General features: G+C 31.9%; 1 protein-coding gene across 1 annotated transcript in view; it reads right to left on the bottom strand.

Annotated features, from left to right (window-relative positions):
- LOC145291142 (integrin alpha-6-like) overlaps positions 1–21189 on the bottom strand; it is a 337376-nt gene that overhangs the window by 10252 nt on the left and 305935 nt on the right. Inside the window, exons 15-21 of the mRNA XM_080136659.1 lie at positions 18936–19092; positions 17062–17228; positions 16510–16593; positions 13988–14090; positions 12131–12250; positions 10431–10490; positions 743–868 (exon numbers count right to left, since the gene is read on the bottom strand). Coding sequence (XP_079992785.1) covers positions 743–868; positions 10431–10490; positions 12131–12250; positions 13988–14090; positions 16510–16593; positions 17062–17228; positions 18936–19092 — 817 coding nt within the window. The remainder of the gene's footprint in view (positions 1–742; positions 869–10430; positions 10491–12130; positions 12251–13987; positions 14091–16509; positions 16594–17061; positions 17229–18935; positions 19093–21189) is intronic.

The raw sequence follows: 21189 nt of genomic DNA on the forward strand, positions 1-21189 counted from the left end.
TTGTGGTTTCATATTTGGTTGATAAAATTTCAACGTAAAAGGGAGATAATTTCTTGTCAGTCTTTATTAGAGTTACCTCCCTTTATCAACCAAATTCAATGAAAGTTGAAGGCTAGATTAACTGAAACGTTGCACAAATAACACTCAAGATGAGAACAATAGTCCAATCAATACAAGTAATTTAAACAATCAGCCGTCATCTAAAAAATCAGAATTGTAATTATTTTTTTTATTTTCACAAGATCTCAATCTGAGCAGATTTATAAAAAGCAAAAATTTTATTAATGAACAATTAATTTCACGAACAAAAAAATTTCAGAATCTTGGAGATGTATATATGATCAAGTCTCCTTTACGGTTGCGAATGTTGGACAATAACAAAGGTGGCTGAAAGTCGCTTGGAAGCAGTGGAGATATGGTTTGTAGGGGGAATTTTACGAATCTCATGGAAAGAAAGAAAGACAAATGAAAAAGTCATGCATAAGGCAGAGTACAGCAGATCACTATTCGATACTGTCCATGCCAGATAGTTAAATTCTTCGGTCATTTAATGCAAACCTATGGCTTGGAAAAAACTTTGTTGGGAAAAAATTGCCAGAAAAATGAGCAGAGGAAGACAAAGAACATCAGAATGACCAAATGCAGAAGGAAATGGAGAGCCATGATCATCGGTGTCTGTAATAACAGACCTGATACCTGAAGAAGAATGAAAAAATTGGTTTATGTAAAGAAGTATACCTACCAGTGTTTCACTCTTTGTTCGTTGTTTCGATGAACTCCTGATTTCACTGGCTCTTGGTTCTGCTTCACGCCGACGTCTTCGTCTCACACTGTATGAGGTCGCGCCATCAGATGTCTGCCCTTTAAACTAAATAAGAATTGATATATCTTCATAACTGCAAAAACGATTTGAAATAATTCCTAAGTATCACATGGTACAATTAAAAAAAAAATGTACAAACTAGAAGCATAGTTCTCGTTATACTTTTGTAGAAGTTGTATCGTGAAGACAACAGATTGGGTGATTGGTGACATTATGCACAAGCAAAAGCTACACCGGGGGAATTATTAAAGGAAAAAGAGTTACTTCCCTTAGTTTAAAAAATGAGTTACCTACTTTTCAATAAAACTCACATGAAAAACTAAAATAAAATTTACATAGTATGCAAATATTATTGATGGCAGTCTTGTGTGTGTTATTTCATATTTAATTCTTTCTTTATATATATATATATATATATATATATATATATATATATTTTACATGTGGACTCACCACTTATCAAGACCCGGAAGCCACTCGAGGATAAGGGTTATTGTGTGTACAATAATGAATGGGATAATATCGTAGTACTAGTTGGCATTGGAGATTTGATAAAGTGTCTTACTTAAGGGGGTGGTTCATCAGGAATTTGTTTATGTGTGACTTGAAGACATCCAGGTTGTAGTCAGGTGGGAAACAGGCAAACGGAAGAGAATTCCACAGGCGTACACTTCTCAGAAAGAAGCTTTGTTCATGGAATCTACGTTTTGATTTAGGCACAGATAAAGAGTGGGGGAAATTACTGACAGTAGTTTTAGCTAGACGGGTGTTTATCGTGAAAGATTGGCGAGGGGGGACCAGAGATTGGAGCTCAGATGAGCATTTGCCATGGAAATAACGATAAAACAAAGACAGGCTCGCAACATCCCTTCTGTGGGAGAGAGGTTGCAGGGAAGAGAAAGGAGCATCCTCCACTAAGCCATGAAGTCTATTTTGTACTTTGTCACGGCAGGATAGGCTGTTTTTAGCAGCTCCTGCCCATATGTGGCAGCTGTACTCCATCTTTGGACATACTTGGCTTTTATATAGATAGAGAATTGCATCAGTAGTGAAATATCTTCTGGAGTGGTAGAAGGATCCCACCAATTTCCCAGCGGCCCGGGCAACAGATTTGATATACGTGTTCCATTTCAGATCAGGAGTAAAGGTCAAACCCAGGAGCTTGTCAAAACATGAAGCCTCCCCAAGACGAGAGCCATTCATTTCAATTGATGCTAGATGATGTTGATGATGTAAAGATAGGAGCTTGGTTTTAGATGCATTAAAAGTAACCAGCCACCTCTTCCCCCACTGTACCACGCGCTCAAGATCAGAGAGAGCTTTGTCATTTACAGCCTTTGATGTGTTGCCATAGATGGTCGTGTCATCAGCATAGATGTCAACAAATGATGGACCCTGAGGGACTCCAGCATTAATACTGTGGGCCGCTGATTGCTGCCCATCAACCACTACTCTTATGAGCCTATCAGAGAGAAATGATTTAATTATTGAGAAAACATTTCCAGTTATACCGTAGCTGGAAATCTTGTGAAGTCGGCCCTTATGCCATACGTTATCGAAGGCCTTTGATATGTCAAGAGCAAATACCCTAGAAAGGAAGCCTTTGTCGAGAGATTCACTATTCCTATGGGATATAACTGTTAGCACATCAGCTGTAGACCTAGCAGAACGGAAACCATATATATATATATATATATATATATATATATATATAGTAAGTTATAAAATGTATATAGCAATTAAGCTACACTGAATATTCTGCGTTTCATCCACTCTAGGATTCCTCAGCCTGAGGAATCCTAGAGTAGATGAAACGCGGAATATTCAGTGTAGCTTAATTGCCATATACATTTTATAACTTACTAACTAGCTTTACCTACGTATTGAGCACTTTTGAAGTAAATACTTAAAGTTTACGCATAAATCTATACTTCTGTATATTAATTTTATGTGAGTAAATTAAGTAGTTATATATATATATATATATATATATACACACACACACACACTCTTCCATTCATTTCGATATATGAGCTTCATACAATCAAGTTGTCCAAAATTCACACAAATTATTTTGTTTTAGGCTTTGTGTACAAACATCCACACTTTTTAGAACCACTGCTAATGTACATGTATGTGTACATGTGTATATGCATATGTATGTACATGTTGGCATGTGTGTATGTGTGTGTACTTGCGTATGTATGTTTGCGTGCATCTGTATGTATGCATGTATGTGTACATACATGTGTTTATTTCCATGTGTATGTGGGGTTATCAGTGGAAATAATTGCCCAAAATAAAGCAGACTGATATATGTATCCCAAGATAAAGCAGACTGATGTGTATATATATATATATATATATATATATATGTTTTTGGGGGGTGTTTTTTGAGGACTGGTTTCTTCTGTGGAAAGAAATCATTATGTCACCTGATGAGGACTTCTGGTTTTAACTGACCATTTGTCCGAAACATTAGCATGTGCAGTGTTGCAACCATGTAAATTTGTTTCTATTAATAAAAATATATTTGACTCTTTTTTTATTGAACACTCTTAATAACCTTGTTAAATTCATTAGTTATCACTCGAATAACTTTAACCTGGTGTGTATGTATATATATATATATATATATATATCTTAAATTTAAAAGTTGTACAAGTGGTGAAGCGAATGTCCGTCTCTTCTAAGTGCTGAGTATATTTGGATTGTTTTACTTTTTTTATTAATGTTAAATTCACCTATTTGTTACCAACCATCATCATCGTCGTCATGCACATTGAGGATTTGTGCCGGTATGGATGCGTCTTAAATTTAAAAGTTGTGGCGAAGCGAATGTCTGTCTCTTCTACGTGCTGTGTGTATTGGATTGTTATTATTTTTTTATTTACGTTAAATTCACTTATTCGTACTAACCATTATCATCGTCACCATGAACGCTCGTTCATATATATTCTACATGTACATGTATGTGTATATGCATATGTATGTACATGTTGGCATGTGTGTATGTGTGTGTACTTGCGTATGTATGTTTGCGTGCATCTGTATGTATGCATGTATGTGTACATACATGTGTTTATTTCCATGTGTATGTGGGGTGAAGAGGGCTCTCGTAAGCCGTGGTCAAGGCAACTACACTAGGAGAAGCAAATCTCTGATTTAAAAAGCGGGAGACGAGTACCTGCATTAAGCTGGTCTGTGGTTTGACTTGTTGCTGGCTATCTTGCTTTTGCTTGTTGCTGGATCTCAACATTTTGAACCGAGAGAGAGACTTAGCTGTCATACAAAGCTAAGACTCTGTAACATCACCTTTGTATAGATACTCCTTCAGGCATTTGTCTATAAAAAATAGTCCTGTGGCGATGGAAAAGTTCTGATGCGTGTAAGCCTGAAATGTTGGAAGCATGTAATAGTTTATCTGCCATCATTATATGTATCTATCTATCTATGTATTTTTGTGTGTATGTATGGTTATATATGTATATATGTATGTGTGTATATATGTTTATGTGTGTTTGAATGTATATATGTATATATATATATGTTTGTGTATGTATGTATATATGCATATATATGTATGTGCAGGTAAATGTATGTGTTTGTATATGTATGTGTGTATATGTATTGTGTATGTTTATAGATTTGCGTATGTGAGTATGTGTATGTGTGTGTATATATGTATGCATGTGTGTATGTTTATATATATATATATATATATATGTATGTATACCAATGACCGTCTGCCTGAGCGTGTGAATTCGCTGGCAGGACTAAAAAAGTCAGCTTCGGGCTCATGGACTTTCAGTGACTGAGGGAGTAGCACTCGTTTGACAAGACGTTGCAATCATCATATATATATATATATATATATATATATATATCCACACACACTCAAATATTGAGGGAAGAGCCCTTTGTATTCCTAGTCAACACCCTTCACAGACCTGGAAATTCAAACAAAATATCAAGTTTGCAAACCTAAAATTGTTTCAGGTGTAATTAGGCTCTCCCTATCACCTAGCCTTTGCACTCCTCCAGGCACATAAGTAATATAATAAGGACATGTGAAAGACTCAGTGCTTGACCTTGTTTTCTGATTAGATAAATGAATGCCGTCACCTTTATATGGGCAACTTGAGAAAAATTTCTTGTGACTTGGTTTCACATAATTAATTTGGACCACTCTTGTTCTGACTGTTCAACAGTTCATCTAGCTGCTGTTTTTGACTGGTTGTACAGGAGCTCTAACTCTTAGGTAGTGCTAAGATCGACTGCTCTATCAGCAGTCGCATGGTATTCAGCTAATTGTAGTGCCATGTCGCACATCATAAAAGTACTTTGCACTTATGTCTGGCTACAATGGTAGAGACTAAGACTTAGATTCTGTCTACTTGTGTGAACTCACTTGCATCAAACAAACACCCATTTTGCCAAACCCACTATGTCAAAAACTAAACAAAATGACACTACAGAAAAGAAGCACATTCAAACTAAACGCCAAGCCAAAAACAACACTCACCTCCTTCATTGAGGCTTGCATTCACAAACATCTGAGAATTTAAACCCAACATCAATAATATAAAATCTTATAGTCTTTGGGTAAGTTCATTATTTATTAAATGGGTAGATCAACTTATTCCAGAACAAGCTGGCTATCATGGGGAGAGTCTATTATCATCTTCTGGTTAATGAGTTTTACATGCTGGTATGTGTAGGAGAAATAATCTTGTGGACTTTTATATACAAAAAAATATGATTTTCATAAATAATTAATAGGGCAATTTTTTAAAAGGTGAAAGGGATGTGAAATGGAAATATCATTCACAGTGAATATGGTGGAGAAATTACTAGACGAGAGAGAGAAACTCACGATGGAACGAGGTACCCGGATTATCATATCCGGATTATCCTGATTGCAAGCAAAAGAAAACAAAGAAAAAAGTAGATTAGTCGATCAAATGAGCAAAAAACATTGATTGGATTAAAAGCTTCACAAAAAAAATTGATTGGATTGAAAGCTTCACAAAAAAAATTGATTGGATTGAAAGCTTCACAAAAAAAATTGATTGGATTAAAAGCTTCACAAAAAAAATTGATTGGATTGAAAGCTTCACAAAAAAAATTGATTGGATTGAAAGCTTCACAAATCTTGCAACAAAAAGATATGAAATGTAAGGAATAAATAATTTTAACATTCGCTCAAAAATTATATTACAAAAGATTTTTCAAAAATTATATTACAAAAGATTTTTCAAAAATTATATTACAAAAGATTTTTCAAAAATTATATTACAAAAGATTTTTCAAAAATTATATTACAAAAGATTTTTCAAAAATTATATTACAAAAGATTTTTCAAAAATTATATTACAAAAGATTTTTCAAAAATTATATTGATAGCAAAATTTAAAAGTGATACAATATTTTCTCAAAAGTGCTTAATACATGAGTAGAGCTTATTATTATTATTATTATTATTAGTAGTAGTAGTAGTAGTAGTAGTAGTAGTAGTAGTAATAAGTAGAGCTATGTAGTAAGTTTTGAAAATATATATGGCAATTAAGCTACACAGAATTTTTGTTTCATCCCCATGAGAATTCATTAGATTATTGCAATAGCCTGACGAATCCTCACAAATATGAAACAGAAAATTCTGTGGAGCTTAATTGCCATGTATACAGGGTGTGCCTGGATTTTGAGAACATAGGAAATGAAAAGACATGCTGTAATAGTTGCAATAATGGCAGAACATAGCGATTTGTAAATTGCACAATTTCTTAACGTCACCCGATTATTTGTTTGTATATAAGTCCACAAAGAGTTTGAAGATAATGATGGAATTTCTCATGTCGCTAAATATAAAAAGCACCAGTAATTCTCTGACAGCATTAGAACACACAAGTTTATTCAGCAAGTTCAGAATATCATTGATGAGAGCCCCCAAAAGACAATGAGGTGAATTGCAAAAGATCTTGGTATCTCCGAAACCACAATTCGAAGGACTGTCCATGAGAATCTTCGATACAAGTCCTATGTGAAGAAAAGATGCCAGTTTATGTCTGAGACCAAAGAAAATCGTTTAGTGATTCAAGAGACTTTCAAACATCCTGCTGCATGTTTGGGTTTTTTTTTTCAGACAAAAAGAACTTTGACCAACTTGTAGCCTTTAAGCCCTGCAGACCTTAACCTATTAGATTATTACATGTGTGTCGTAGTTGAGAGAGATGTTAATAGACATCCTCACAACACCAAAGATTCTCTGAAAGCATCCATAGTCTGAGTAATAGACAACATTGACGAGAACCATCTTATACATGCCTGCCAAAGGTTTAGGTCTTTTTTTTTTTTTTTTTTTACACAGTGATCACCACTTATCAAGGCCCGGAAGCCACTCAGGGATAAGGGTTATTGTAAGTACATTACGTTAGTGTGGAGATTTGACGAAGTGTCTACCTAAGGGGGCGGTTCATTAGGAATTTGTTAACGTTGGACTTGAACACATCCAAGTTGTAGTCAGGTGGGAAGCAGGCAGACGGAACAGAGTTCCACAGGCGTGCAGTTCTTGAATAGAAATTATCACTGAAGTAAAGGGAGATTTCATTGAATGAAATTATTAAATAAGATTGTCACTTGTATAGCAATGTCGTTTTATTTAATTACAGATGTGTATGTATTTTTTTTTTTTTGTATTCTTATCTTTAAAAATGTAATAAACGTTCTCAAACACCAGACACACCTTATATATATATATATATATATATATATATATAGCTTCTATTAAATCGAAATTAAATATTAAATTGCATGAATTGAGCACCAGTTTTTAATGGCATATGAGATTCAAGGAAGGCAGGGAGTCTGTGAGGGATGATAAAAGGTGTGAGAGAAGTAAGCAAGTCAGAACTCTAGAATTGATTGGCCAAATAAAGAATTTCATGGATAAGGACCGTCGTGTGTCTATAGAGACAATAAGTGCACAGTTTGATGTCAGTGTAGGAACTGTACACACAATTATTTGCAAGGAACTGAAGATGCAGAAGATTTGTGCAAAGTTTGTCTCAAGAGTGCTCCATCCTTGTCACAGACTATTTGACCAAAATGGGCATCAAGAGAGTTCCTCACCTTTCCTATAGCCCAAACCTTGCTCCCTATGACTTTTGGTTATTTCCTAAGCTTGAGCAAAACCTTAGAGGCTGTCATTATGAGACAATTGAGATGAAAGAGGCTGTGATGAGGGTTATTGACATATGAACACAAGAGGGCTTTCATGGGTTCTTCCAGAAGTCGTTGCAACAATACAACAAGTGCATTGCAGTCGGAGGAGATTACTTCAAAGAGGACTACAGTTTCATGTGTTTATTATCAATAAAAGTGCCCTTACGAAAAAAGTTTGGAAACTTATTGACGGCACTTCATACTTTGTTGTGGTGAATAGTGTGCTAGCCATTTGCCAAAACTATCTTGCATCTAGATGTTAAGTGACTTGAACATTCTTATGTTTGTGAGTTGACCCTGATCTTGTCAGGCTATAATTACTCATTCTTCAGCAAATGAAATTTGACCGCTGTTGAGCCATTGTAATGAAGCAACCCTATGTAGCTTTGATCAAGTTCTTCTATGAACTTTCCTGCTCTCTTTTATTGTCACCATCTTCCTTGTCTTCAATTCACTTTTTGTGTACTCCTTTCTCTCTTTTACCATGCAATTCAACGTTGCTGGGTTGTCACACACCTTTCCAGTGTTTTCTAGTGTATTTAGACTGAAGTTTTCTGCTAGTTTTGTGGTCACAGCCTGCTAAAGTAGGTATTTTACTTTTTCATCACAGGAGCTCACTCATATATTACTCCATGCATGTCTCAAAACTCAAGGAGCCCTCTTCCTAGGACTAACACTTGATCTTTATACGAGATGCATAAACATTCTAATATTTCATTACAATTCTCTGTTATCTTTCAACCATTGAGTTAGTAGAAGTTATGAATATTAAGTTCATTCTCATTTATTGACCAGTGAACTACATTATAGAAATCTTTCTTTTAGTATCTTGGTCTTACTCGATTCCAGGATGAGAATTCATCTAGTCTGGTGGAGTATCCAACTAAGTGTTATGACTATAGACAAAATCACTTAGAGCACCAAACCTCATATAAGTCAGTGTAGGGTACTCATACCGAAGGGATTTTATTTGTGCTTCGAATACTAATTTAGTTAGGGTTTACTTATATCTTGTAGTATATGTTTGTGTGCTTTTCAAAACCATAAAATGATAGGTAAAATAGCAACTTGTGTTCAATTAATCATAACAAAAATTGATTTGTAACAAACAACACAATTTAAAGTTATCTTGTAAGATTTTAGAAATGGTAGCTGAATAGCATTTAGCTTTGATTCTGCTGACCACCAATTTTCATTTGTTAGTGTTGTACAATGTTATTGATACTAAAATAAAATGCTTTCTCTGCAGTTTATTTCAACAATTATGCAATTCTGTTCAGACAACTGACAGTATGGAAACTTTTTTCCCCACTTATGACTCGGAAAGTAAATCATCAAGAGTGATAACTCCTATTTTTAATTACAGAATAGAAGAGTTGTCACCCTTTAAAAATAAAATTTCATTTCTTATTCTGTATAATTAAAAAAAAAACTATGAAAGCAAATAAAAATCAGAAACGAAAATGACTTCATTGCAATGTTATATAGTTCACATGGATTATCATGGGAATCAGTTTCCAAAACAAAATAAAGCTCAATACTCAAATCTTTAAAGAGTTATGAATGTCTTTAAAATTGTAACAGAGCTATAAATAAACAAAACTATATATATATATATATATTATATATATGAGCAAACAGTTAATAAAATATGTTAAAAAACACTTTGAAATGAGTTAAAAACATATTTAATCTGAAAAGGAAACACTAGATAAATGGATAGTCCTTAATCCGTGGAGTTTCGAAGAAATACTCTCCTTCTCATCAGAGGGTAGGAATTAGCAAAATGCGGGATCGGATTTTGCATGCAGAAGTATTTGATGAAACAACAAGTAAGTCAAAGATCTTACTTGAAAACAAAATAAGTTTATTATATATATATATATATATATATATATATATATATATATATATATATATATATAATAAAAATAATAGCATTATAGACAAGACAAAGCCAAATATTGATATACATAGATTTATTTGTCAATGTAATAAAAAAAGGTTATAATTGAGGGACATGTTATATGCTCTTTATGTCTAAGTATTTCTATACCTGATGCTTCTCATTGGAAGAAGGGATAGGAGGCTAGGTTGTAAACATTTCAATGCAACAGCATCGAAATATCTAAGCATAAAGAGCATATAACATGTCCCCCAATTATAGCTTTTCCTTATTACATCATGGCTTTGTTTTATCTATAATGCTATTATTTTATTTAAGCGTCACCGTACTTGTTGAACTTTACATATCTTCATAGGTCCACATTTAAAGGAGCCTTCTTTAACCCTTTTCTCATATATATTATTGGAAACATATGATAACAGAATAGATTATGATTTTTAATTTTTCTTGAATGAGAAGAAAACAATCAAAATTATTTACCTTGATAGAAGCTGGGTTGATTATGGTTGGATGCCGACAAACAGCATTGCCTTCCATTACCTACAAGAGAGAGAAAAAAAGATAGACAATTACAATCTTTTTGATACAACTTTTTAATGAAATTTTTTTAATACAACTTTTTAATGTCATTTTAATGCAATTTTTTAATACAACTTTTTAATGTCATTTTAATGCAATTTTTTAATTTTTTAATAAAATTTTTGATGCTTTATTTTAATGTTATCAATTTTTATTCGATAATCACTGTGAAAACGAATTACCTCTCTACTAATACGGTTAAAACGAGGGAGAGAGTGCTCTTTAACCTTGTAAAATCCCACAGTAAATAAGGGTTAGCATAAACTAATAAAAATTATTAATTATCAAGTTATAGAAACTATTCCAATAATTAGTTATTTACATGAAACATATGATAAACATGTAAATAATAACATGCACGTTAAATATACAATAAAAATGTACATAAGATAATAAAACAGAACTCATTAAAAAGTCCATTGGGTGACTGTTACATCTTGTATGTTTATTATTTATTTAATACTGCAGGATTAGAATTAATTCTTATAATTCTTCATTTTTTTTTTTTAATTTGTAGAAGGAATTTTTTTTGAGAAATTGATGTATATGATTATTATACATTTTATTTTATATTAATTTATTATATATATATATATATATATATATATATATATATATATATATATAATATCCCCGATGCAATCTTCTGTACCCTCTACAATATACAACGTATACAAGGTCTCCTGATATGCCTATTACTAGACGGCACACCTTTATCTTGTTACCTAGCACCTCACCTCCTTTTCTGATGAGAAGCATTAGGCTTCAAAATGCCTAGCATAAAAAGCTCTCATAACCCCTGCACACTGGAATTTGATCAATAAATCTATATATACCAGTATATATGTATTTTTCTATCATTAGCATATATATATATATATATTTCTAATTTGTAATGGGTGAAATTTTTAAATTTGTCTATAAAAGGAAGTTACTCAAGTTTTGGTTAGAGAAAGTAGGGAACATAGGTACTGTCCCTTTAATGGTCTCTACGATCATAACATTAGTTTTTATATATACAAATCTTCATATTTTATTGATACTAAAACTATTGAGATATTTATTTACTTTTATTTATTATTTGTGTGTTTTTTCTTATCAATTATTTACTGTTTCCTAAAATCAGATGTCTTAGGAACAAACTCATAAGAATGTTTGGTGTTAAATATTTTAGAGTGTTAAGAATCTGAGTCAACTGCTTTTTGTCATTCGCCTTTTGTGATATCATACAGTGTGCACAATGACAAGATACAAGATCCACAGACTTTTAGACTCTTCAGGTCAAGATGGATTATCTAGTATATACAGTTACTATCCATATAGATGACTCGTTAGCTGACAACCTCTGACCCAAAGTGTCAAAAGGTCATCATATATTTTGTTTTAATAGATAGTTTCATGCATTGGTTACTTCAGCAGTTATGACATCATAAAAGATATTCCTGATATGTTCATCTTTTTTTATATAATGAATGACAACTTCTGTTTTATGATGTTATAAAGAATTTTCCGAGTGTTATCTGCCTCCATTTAAGTGGATGACTTGCAAGCATTTTTACGTATAAAAACAGCAAAAAGCAGAAAATAATGCAAAAGTTTACCTGTGGTGGCTGCATTAGGTAAAGCAAATGTTTACCGTTTCCATTAGAATTGGATAATTCGTACGGCCATTTAATAGTTAGCCTGGAATTGGGCACAGATCCAGGACCCTTATTATAAATCTGCAAAAAAGAGGGAGACCAATTTTTAGCTTATGCTAGACAATATCTAAGAATTAATTCAAGTCAAGACAATCAAATATATGTGTCACTTTTTTCTTTATAAAATGAATTAAGCTCTCTAGGCAGTCAGTAGTGTGAATGTAAACAAGTTTACCATCATAAATTCCCCTTTTTAGTAATGAGTGTAATGATGTAAGCTAGTTGAAATAGCGAGGTTTTGAATATCAACTTGAAATACTTGCCACATCTAATCACATGGAAGAACCATGATACAGTGAAACAGTTGATAGATTATATATATATATATATATATATATATATATATATAGAGAGAGAGAGAGAGAGAGAGAGAGAGAGAGAGAGAGAGAGAAAGAGACACACACACATCCATGGACTAATTTCAGTGAATCACAGTTGTTCAGTGTAATGATGCTGATTTTTTTAATAATATTAGATTTCAGAGATCAATCTGATACAATTCTGATGATTGGTATTGCTGTGAAATTGCAGTAAAGTGTTAAACTTAATACAATATCATTTACTACTGCTATATATAAATATTTAGTATAAATATTTTGTGACATGCATAAAAATGGCTTTCACCAAATTTGGCCTAGTTTCCTTGATTGATAAGTTTCAATAAAATGACACAAAATTAAGACTTCAAATTGTTCCTTTCACAAACATGGAACACAACACCTCTTATCCCAAGTGCTTTCAAAAAGTAAACAATTAAATGGAGACTGCTAGGAATAGCAAATGCATGTTAATTTTTAAACACAGTCTGCTATTAATGTTTAAATAAGAAACTAGTGATAATTAGATTTTATGATGAAAGAAATCTACTAAATCAGATAAAGATACACATACAGTGTAAACAATCAGTATTGTTAAATTGCTTATTATATTTTAATTCTTTAAAACTTTTTCATAAAGTTTGGTTCCAGCATAAATGTTTTCATGTACTTAGCCTACTATATAATATATAAATCTATAAAACTGAGAATGTGTGTGAGGAGACTTCTCAACCTATGTACTCAACAAATTTTTATTTACAGATTTGAAATTTGGTATATAGGATATTCAGATATAGAAAACTTCTTAATTGGTTTTCATCTGGAAAAACGGGCAGCTAAGAGGTCAAAATTGATTTTTATCCGTTAACTGTTTCACGACTGCACATGCGAGAATCATTCACATTATGTAAAGAATAAGTAGGTTTGAAAACACTTTAACAAATTTAAAGGTTGTGTCAAGCTGGTTATTGTATTTGAATCACTATCTTTAGATTTTGGTTTTGATCTCAGCTTCAGTATTGTTTTTTTTTCATACTTACAAGAAATGAACTGTTTAGAAACGGCACAATTCTCATATACACGTCTCAGTTTCTTTTCATTTATTTTTACTTCATATTTTTTAAAGGAATTTAATGTTACATTTAATACCAGGCAACACCTGGTATATCCTCTTGTTTTTATACTAAAGTAATCTATGGCTCTGCTTGTTATTGAGCACTTTTCTATAAATGCTATATGGTTCATGTAATTGTTTATACACCAAAACATTATACACACACACATATATGTGTGTGTGGAGGCATGTACATGAAAGTGTTCAGAAATAAATATGAAAAGTGCTCAATAAATAAAAATAGCTAGAGCTAATATAAACCCAAACCAACGGAAAACATTAAGAAGTTTGAATGAAACAAACGTAAAGAATAGAAGGATCACTTACTTCATACGTGTGATTAACAGCAGGTCCAATGTCATCTTCATTTAGCACACCACTTTCACCACGTACCTCACCACTGTAAACCACTTGCTCAGGTGATGACCGACTAAAGCAGAATAATTTTACATCATTATAATGTAAGCGAGATAAGAAACTGATAGAATTCAGATGAAAAATCCTGATAGATATTACTTGAAATAATACTTTCAAGGAGATCCTAGCCAAAAAGGAAAAGCTCAATATTTAAGAATAGAGCAATGTATAAGTTTCGTGGTTAAATTTTAAATTCTGGAAAAACAACATATAGAGACATATTCGATTTAAGAATTTATTGTTTGACAAAAAGGAACATATCGAAGGGGTTATTTTAATTTCCTTAATCCATGGATTTTCAACAATGGCTATATCATCAGAGGAAATGAAATGCAGTTAGCAAAATGTTCAGCTGCGAATGAACGCTATTTTGCTTTTCAGCACAATTATTAAAAATAGTTTTTTTGAGTGGTTGTGGATAATTATATGGAGAAAATGATACGAGCCATTGTTGAAAATCCATGGATTAAGAAAATCAAAATAACCCCTTCGATATATTCCTTTTGTCAAATAATAAATTCTTAAATCGAATATATGTCTCTATATGTTGTTTTTTCAGAATTTAAAATTTAACCACGAAACTTATCATTATAATGTACAAACAAAGTTTGTTTTTTTCATTTTAATAAAAGAAAGTTATGAATTTGTAGCATAAAAATATGCATAATTTTGCTGTATTATCAAAAAGTGTTTAAAAAAAATCTCATTAAAATGTTTCGTTTTTTTGAATTTTGTAAATTTTGTCACTTGTTATTGCATAACAGTAAAAAAAAACCAAATAATTTTTGATTTTATTAAAATTAAGAAATTACCTTTTTTCAGGTTTACAAAAATCTGAATAGAATAAACGTATCTAAAACTGTTCACTCAATTTTTACTTGCCTTAAAGAAATTGCATAAAAGTTGCATTTAAAAAATTGCATTAAAAAGTTTCATTAAAAAATTGAATGAAAAGTTGTATTCAAAACAACAGTAGCGGGGATGCCCATTGCCCAGGTGTGTGTAGGTGGTGCAGTAAGGAACCCCATATATTCACATAATGAACATTTGGACTTGTAACTTCTGTTCACTCAAGCTCCTCACTAAAATATGAACATTTTCATAATTGAAAAATAACTTATTTTTTTACTTGTATAAAATGTTTTGTTATAAAATTACGTATTTCTCTCATTTTTCCTTTACAAAACTTTGTTTTAAGTAGCACTTGTTACCTAGTGACTCTTCTATTATTTTAATATTTCATTTTATTATGCATGTCTGTTTATATATATATAGTGTAATAGAATATATATATATATATATATATATATATATATATATATACACACAGAGTGTCCATAAAGTCCGTGTGCAATTTTAAAATGAATTGTTCCAAAATCAAATCCTTTTTACATGTTATTTCTATTGCAATCACAAATAAAATTATAAATATTTTAAAGCGCACACAGACTTTATGGACACCCTGTGTGTATATATATATATATATATATATATATATATATATATATATATATATGGACACCCTGTGTGTATATATATATATATATATATATATATATATATATATATATATATATATATATATGAAAGTGGAACATTTCTCAACCTATATGCTCAACAAATTTTGGATCTATAGACTTAAGATTTGGTATATCGTGTATTCAAACATGTGGAAAACTTTTTAATCAGTTTTCATCTGGAAAAAAGGGCTGCTAAGGGGTCAAAATTAAAAAAATTGGTACACGAAAGTAGTTGGATTTTTATCTGTTTGCTAACTGTTTCACGACTGCTGTGCAAATCATTTATATTATGTTAAGAATCGTGTACATGATGTTAGAGTTAGAAAACATTCTGTAAAAATCATGTCAAGCTGGCCTAATGGTTATCGTACTTGACTCACTGTCTTTATGTTTCGGTTTGATCTCAGTTCAAGTATTCTTTTTTATTTATAAATTGTAAGATGGTCAACATATTGAAATTTGAAATATAGACTTTTGTCATTTATTTGTTATATGCTCTGTAATTATACTGAGTTTCATAAATTAAAGGATTAGTATAAATAAAAGGCGAAATATAATTGAAAAAAAAAACTATATTTACACATAAATATGTATTTGTTCATTTTCTTTCTTCACTAAAATAATAACTGTTACCTGCAATTCCTATTAAATCTCAGTGTGGTTCTTGGCTCAATTCAAAGATTTTTAAACCCCACCACAAGTTAACTGTTCAACAAGTTTCATTTGAAAACGATTTGTTACATAAAACTCAGATCAGCACCAAAAAATTTGTATGTGAAAGGTTTCTAATCTGATGTATTTCTGTTTTCGATAAACATGTGCACGCCATTTGGAAGCTTTTTTAGTTTTGTACCAGTAAGTTATTTTGCTAAATAGAAACTGGTAATTTTATACAAAAAAAAAATGACTCACCCAGTAATGTGTATGTCAGTCATAATAAGGACTTCAATTGTTAGATTTGCATTTGTGTCTTCCATGCTAATTTCTTCACTGGTGCTACAAGAGATGAAGAAAGAGAATTAAATGAAGACATTTGGAAGCAAAAGAAATCATAAATAAATTAATAACAGTTCTGAATTTTTTAAATGAGAGCTGATTGTTTTTATTACTTATTTTGAGCAGACTATTGTTGTACATTTGTGTAAAATATTTTTAAAAATCCGCCAAGCCAATTTGGAGTCCATAGGGAATAACCTTTTATGTAGAGATAAGTGTTTCATGATATCATATAATATATGCACACACATTTATATTTAACAAATATAAACTCTAACTAATTATATAATAATATATAAACTCTAACTAATTATAAACAAAAGTGTGTTATACTTTGTATACATGTACAAAAAACTATGGTAATAGAGAATTTCCCGCATTAACATTCTATATAAGCAATAACAAAAACTTGGAAAAAAAAAAAAAAAAAAAAAAACTTGAAAAAAAAAAAAAAAAACTTGTACATACGTTGATATTTTTGCATAAAGGTTTAAGATATTTGCTTTTGAGTCTGGATCATTGACTTGCAGTTTGACCTTGAAAGAAAGTGTTTCACCTTGAGGAAAAGGATTCCCAAGTCGATCGCACAAGATTAAAGTCTTGTTCTTCGTAGAACAATCTACTGACTGTTTGCTCTAAAATGGAGAAAAAAATAAAAATAACCACAAGTTACATATAATCGAAGCATACACTGGTACAAAGATAAGATTGTGGCACAGCCTACATTCAAATTGCTACACACCAGTTTATTACACCAGTTGACAACACTCAGTTCATTACAAATGATTCTATATAGCATTTACTATTTGATTTTGTTTGTTTATTATTTTGTTTTTTTTTTGGGGGGGGGAGATTTGGGTTTTTCATTCGAAAGCTTCATATATATATGTGTATGTGTATACATATGTGTATGTATATATATGTTTATGTCAGGTCATGTCATATGCTACTGGTACCATGTAACCCAGTACTACCTGCCTCATGGTCGGGTCACCGGCGACTAAACTGGTTCCCCCACAAGACTTGTTTGGTGAGGAGGGCGGCTAGTCTCCCTGAAGGATTAAAAACAAGACCTTCCAAAGGGCGAATGAACTCTTTTTCTGGGTCAACGGCCAACTAGCACCGTGTATATTTGTGCGTGTGTATATGTGTATTGAGGTAGAGAGGGCTCCTGTAAGCTGTGGTGAAGGCAACCTTTCTAGGAGAAGCAAATCTCTGATTAAAAAAAACCATAAAGCGGAAGACCGGTGCCCGCATTAAGCTGGTCTGCAGTTTATTTTGTTGCTGGCTATCTTGCTCTTGCTTGTTGCTGGATCTCAACATTTTGAACCGAGAGAGAGACTTAGCTGTCGTACAAAGCTAAGACTCTGTAACATCATATTTGTATAGATACTCCCTCAGACATTTGGAATCATGGATTTTAAATGTCTGAGGGAGTGGCACTCGTCTGACAAGACGTTGCAATCATCATGTGTATATATATATATATATATATATATATATATGTTGTATAATTAAATTGTACGACATAATCGTGTTGACACACCGGTTCTCGTCAGATCACCAAAGTTAAGCAACAGTGAGCCTGGCTAGTACCAGATGGGTGATCATTTGAGAATTCTAGGCGCTGCATGTGCTTTCCGCTTATTTTGGCATTTGTTTCTAGTTGTCCTGAACCGCCACTTTTCATTGGTATTTAATAACGTCAACTCAGGAGAGGTGTGGTTGGAGATTGCACAACTCTTACCACAAAAAATTTCATGCGCAGGCACCTTTTAACAGTGGGTATCTATAGTCTGTCAAGACTGAAGGAAGCCTTAAATAATAATTATTCTTTTATACCTACAGACATTAGTATTTCATGTTTACGCAATCATCAGTGTAGGATGACAATTCTTGCCGGTCAGGAGACTCAAACCCAGCCATGAAGCCACCTTTGACTCCATTTTCTCAGCCTCTATCTCCAGGCCACCAAACAATTGCCACAAGAATGAAGAGAATTAAGAACCACACAAAAAAAAAAATGACATTATTAAAAGATTTCAATAGTTTTCAACTGAAAATGAAATAATGTGGAATCACTGAGTGAAAGTGTCATCCACTTAATGAATGCACATTTTATGAATTCATATGAATTTAATTTAAACTTTTGAATGGCTCTCCTTCCACGTTTATACATAAAATTCGTATGAAAATGACATTAAAAATCAGTTTAAAGTTCATGCATAAATCTATTGTAAATCCGTATGAAAGTGAAGGATATTAGACATCAATTTAATTTGGCGATTATCGAGAAAAGTTTGCATTTTAAAATCATGAAATATATTAGACATTCAATTTACCTCTCCGTAATCGACGCCTTGGTAGTCAACATTTGCTGGGATTTTCAAGAAGAGTTTTGTGTCATAAGCCGGTTCTCCTCTATTTGAAACTGTAAAATCGATTTGTAACGAATTGGTTTCTTTATTATTCAGAACATATGGCCCTTTGTCATGGACTCTGAAAGTAAAAGAAATTCATGTGTTTTTGGTAAATCCGCAAATTTTAAATGAAATATTTAATTTAATTTTTTTTTTTTTTACTGAAAATTCCAGAAATATTGTTATGTATACCAATAAAGTGTATATACTTGAAAGATTGTTGATAGTTTTTTTATGACCAAACAATATTTTTAGGGAATTAATTTCTAATTCAGTCACATAAATTTCTTTCTTGTTGAGAACAAAATGCACATTTAAGTCAGATTATTTTCCTTTCTATTTCCCACGACAAAACATTCCTTTATCTATCTAAGCAGAATTTGCAGTTTTTTCCGCTCCCAACTATCAATAAATTCCCAACTATCAATAAATTCCCAACAGTCAATAAATTCCCAACTATCAATAAATTCCCAACTATCAATAAATTCCCAACAGTCAATAAATTCCCAACAGTCAATAAATTCCCAACTATCAATAAATTCCCAACAGTCAATAAATTCCCAACTATCAATAAATTCCCAACAGTCAATAAATTCCCAACTATCAATAAATTCCCAACTATCAATAAATTCCCAACAGTCAATAAATTCCCAACTATCAATAAATTCCCAACTATCAATAAATTCCCAACAGTCAATAAATTCCCAACTATCAATAAATTCCCAACTATCAATAAATTCCCAACTATCAATAAATTCCCAACTATCAATAAATTCCCAACAGTCAATAAATTCCCAACTGTCAATAAATTTCCAACAGTCAATAAATTCCCAACTACCAATAAATTCCCAACAGTCAATAAATTCCCAACAGTCAATAAATTCCCAACTACCAATAAATTCCCAACAGTCAATAAATTCCCAACTATCAATAAATTCCCAACAGTCAATAAATTCCCAACTATCAATAAATTCCCAACAATCAATAAATTCCCAACTATCAATAAATTCCCAACTATCAATAAATTCCCAACTATCAATAAATTCCCAACAGTCAATAAATTCCCAACTATCAATAAATTCCCAACTATCAATAAATTCCCAACTATCAATAAATTCCCAACTATCAATAAATTCCCAACAGTCAATAAATTCCCAACAGTCAATAAATTCCCAACTGTCAATAAATTTCCAACAGTCAATAAATTCCCAACTACCAATAAATTCCCAACAGTCAAGAAATTCCCAACAGTCAATAAATTCCCAACTACCAATAAATTCCCAACAGTCAATAAATTCCCAACTATCAATAAATTCCCAACAGTCAATAAATTCCCAACTATCAATAAATTCCCAACAGTCAATAAATTCCCAACTATCAATAAATTCCCAACAGTCAATAAATTCCCAACTATCAATAAATTCCCAACTATCAATAAATTCCCAACAGTCAATAAATTCCCAACAGTCAATAAATTCCCAACTATCAATAAATTCCCAACTATCAATAAATTCCCAACAGTCAATAAATTCCCAACTATCAATAAATTCCCAACTATCAATAAATTCCCAACAGTCAATAAATTCCCAACTATCAATAAATTCCCAACTATCAATAAATTCCCAACTATCAATAAATTCCCAACTATCAATAAATTCCCAACAGTCAATAAATTCCCAACTATCAATAAATTCCTAACAGTCAATAAATTCCCAACAGTCAATAAATTCCCAACTATCAATAAATTCCCAACTATCAATAAATGCAAACACAAATGAAGCAACGCCCAAAAACAGAAAGACTTTTATCAAAAAAAAAAATCCGTTTCTGAATTTTTGAGACGAGGATTGATTATTTGTATTATTTGGATTCCTCAGACTGCTGTTCTCATCTTGAGTGAGATTTTCACGTTTCAGTCAATGTAACCTCTGACTTTCAAGTGTATCTTGTCAAGCTCGGGAATTTTTCTGTCGAACTCGGGAATTTGGACAGAATTTCGAACGGAACCTTTTATTTACTTCATGGGGATAGCATGCTTTTGTTTTATCAGTCATGACTGGATAGAGGTCTTACGTAATTCACAATTGTATTTTTACACTGAGAATTGAACCTCCAGGAGGATATCACTTTTACAAGTATTTTAACAAATACTCTAACCACCGCGCCATGGGTCCTT

This window comes from Euprymna scolopes, chromosome 12, assembly GCF_053919585.1.
Source record: "Euprymna scolopes isolate OS-2025 chromosome 12, ASM5391958v1, whole genome shotgun sequence".
Lineage (NCBI taxonomy): Eukaryota > Metazoa > Mollusca > Cephalopoda > Sepiida > Sepiolidae > Euprymna > Euprymna scolopes.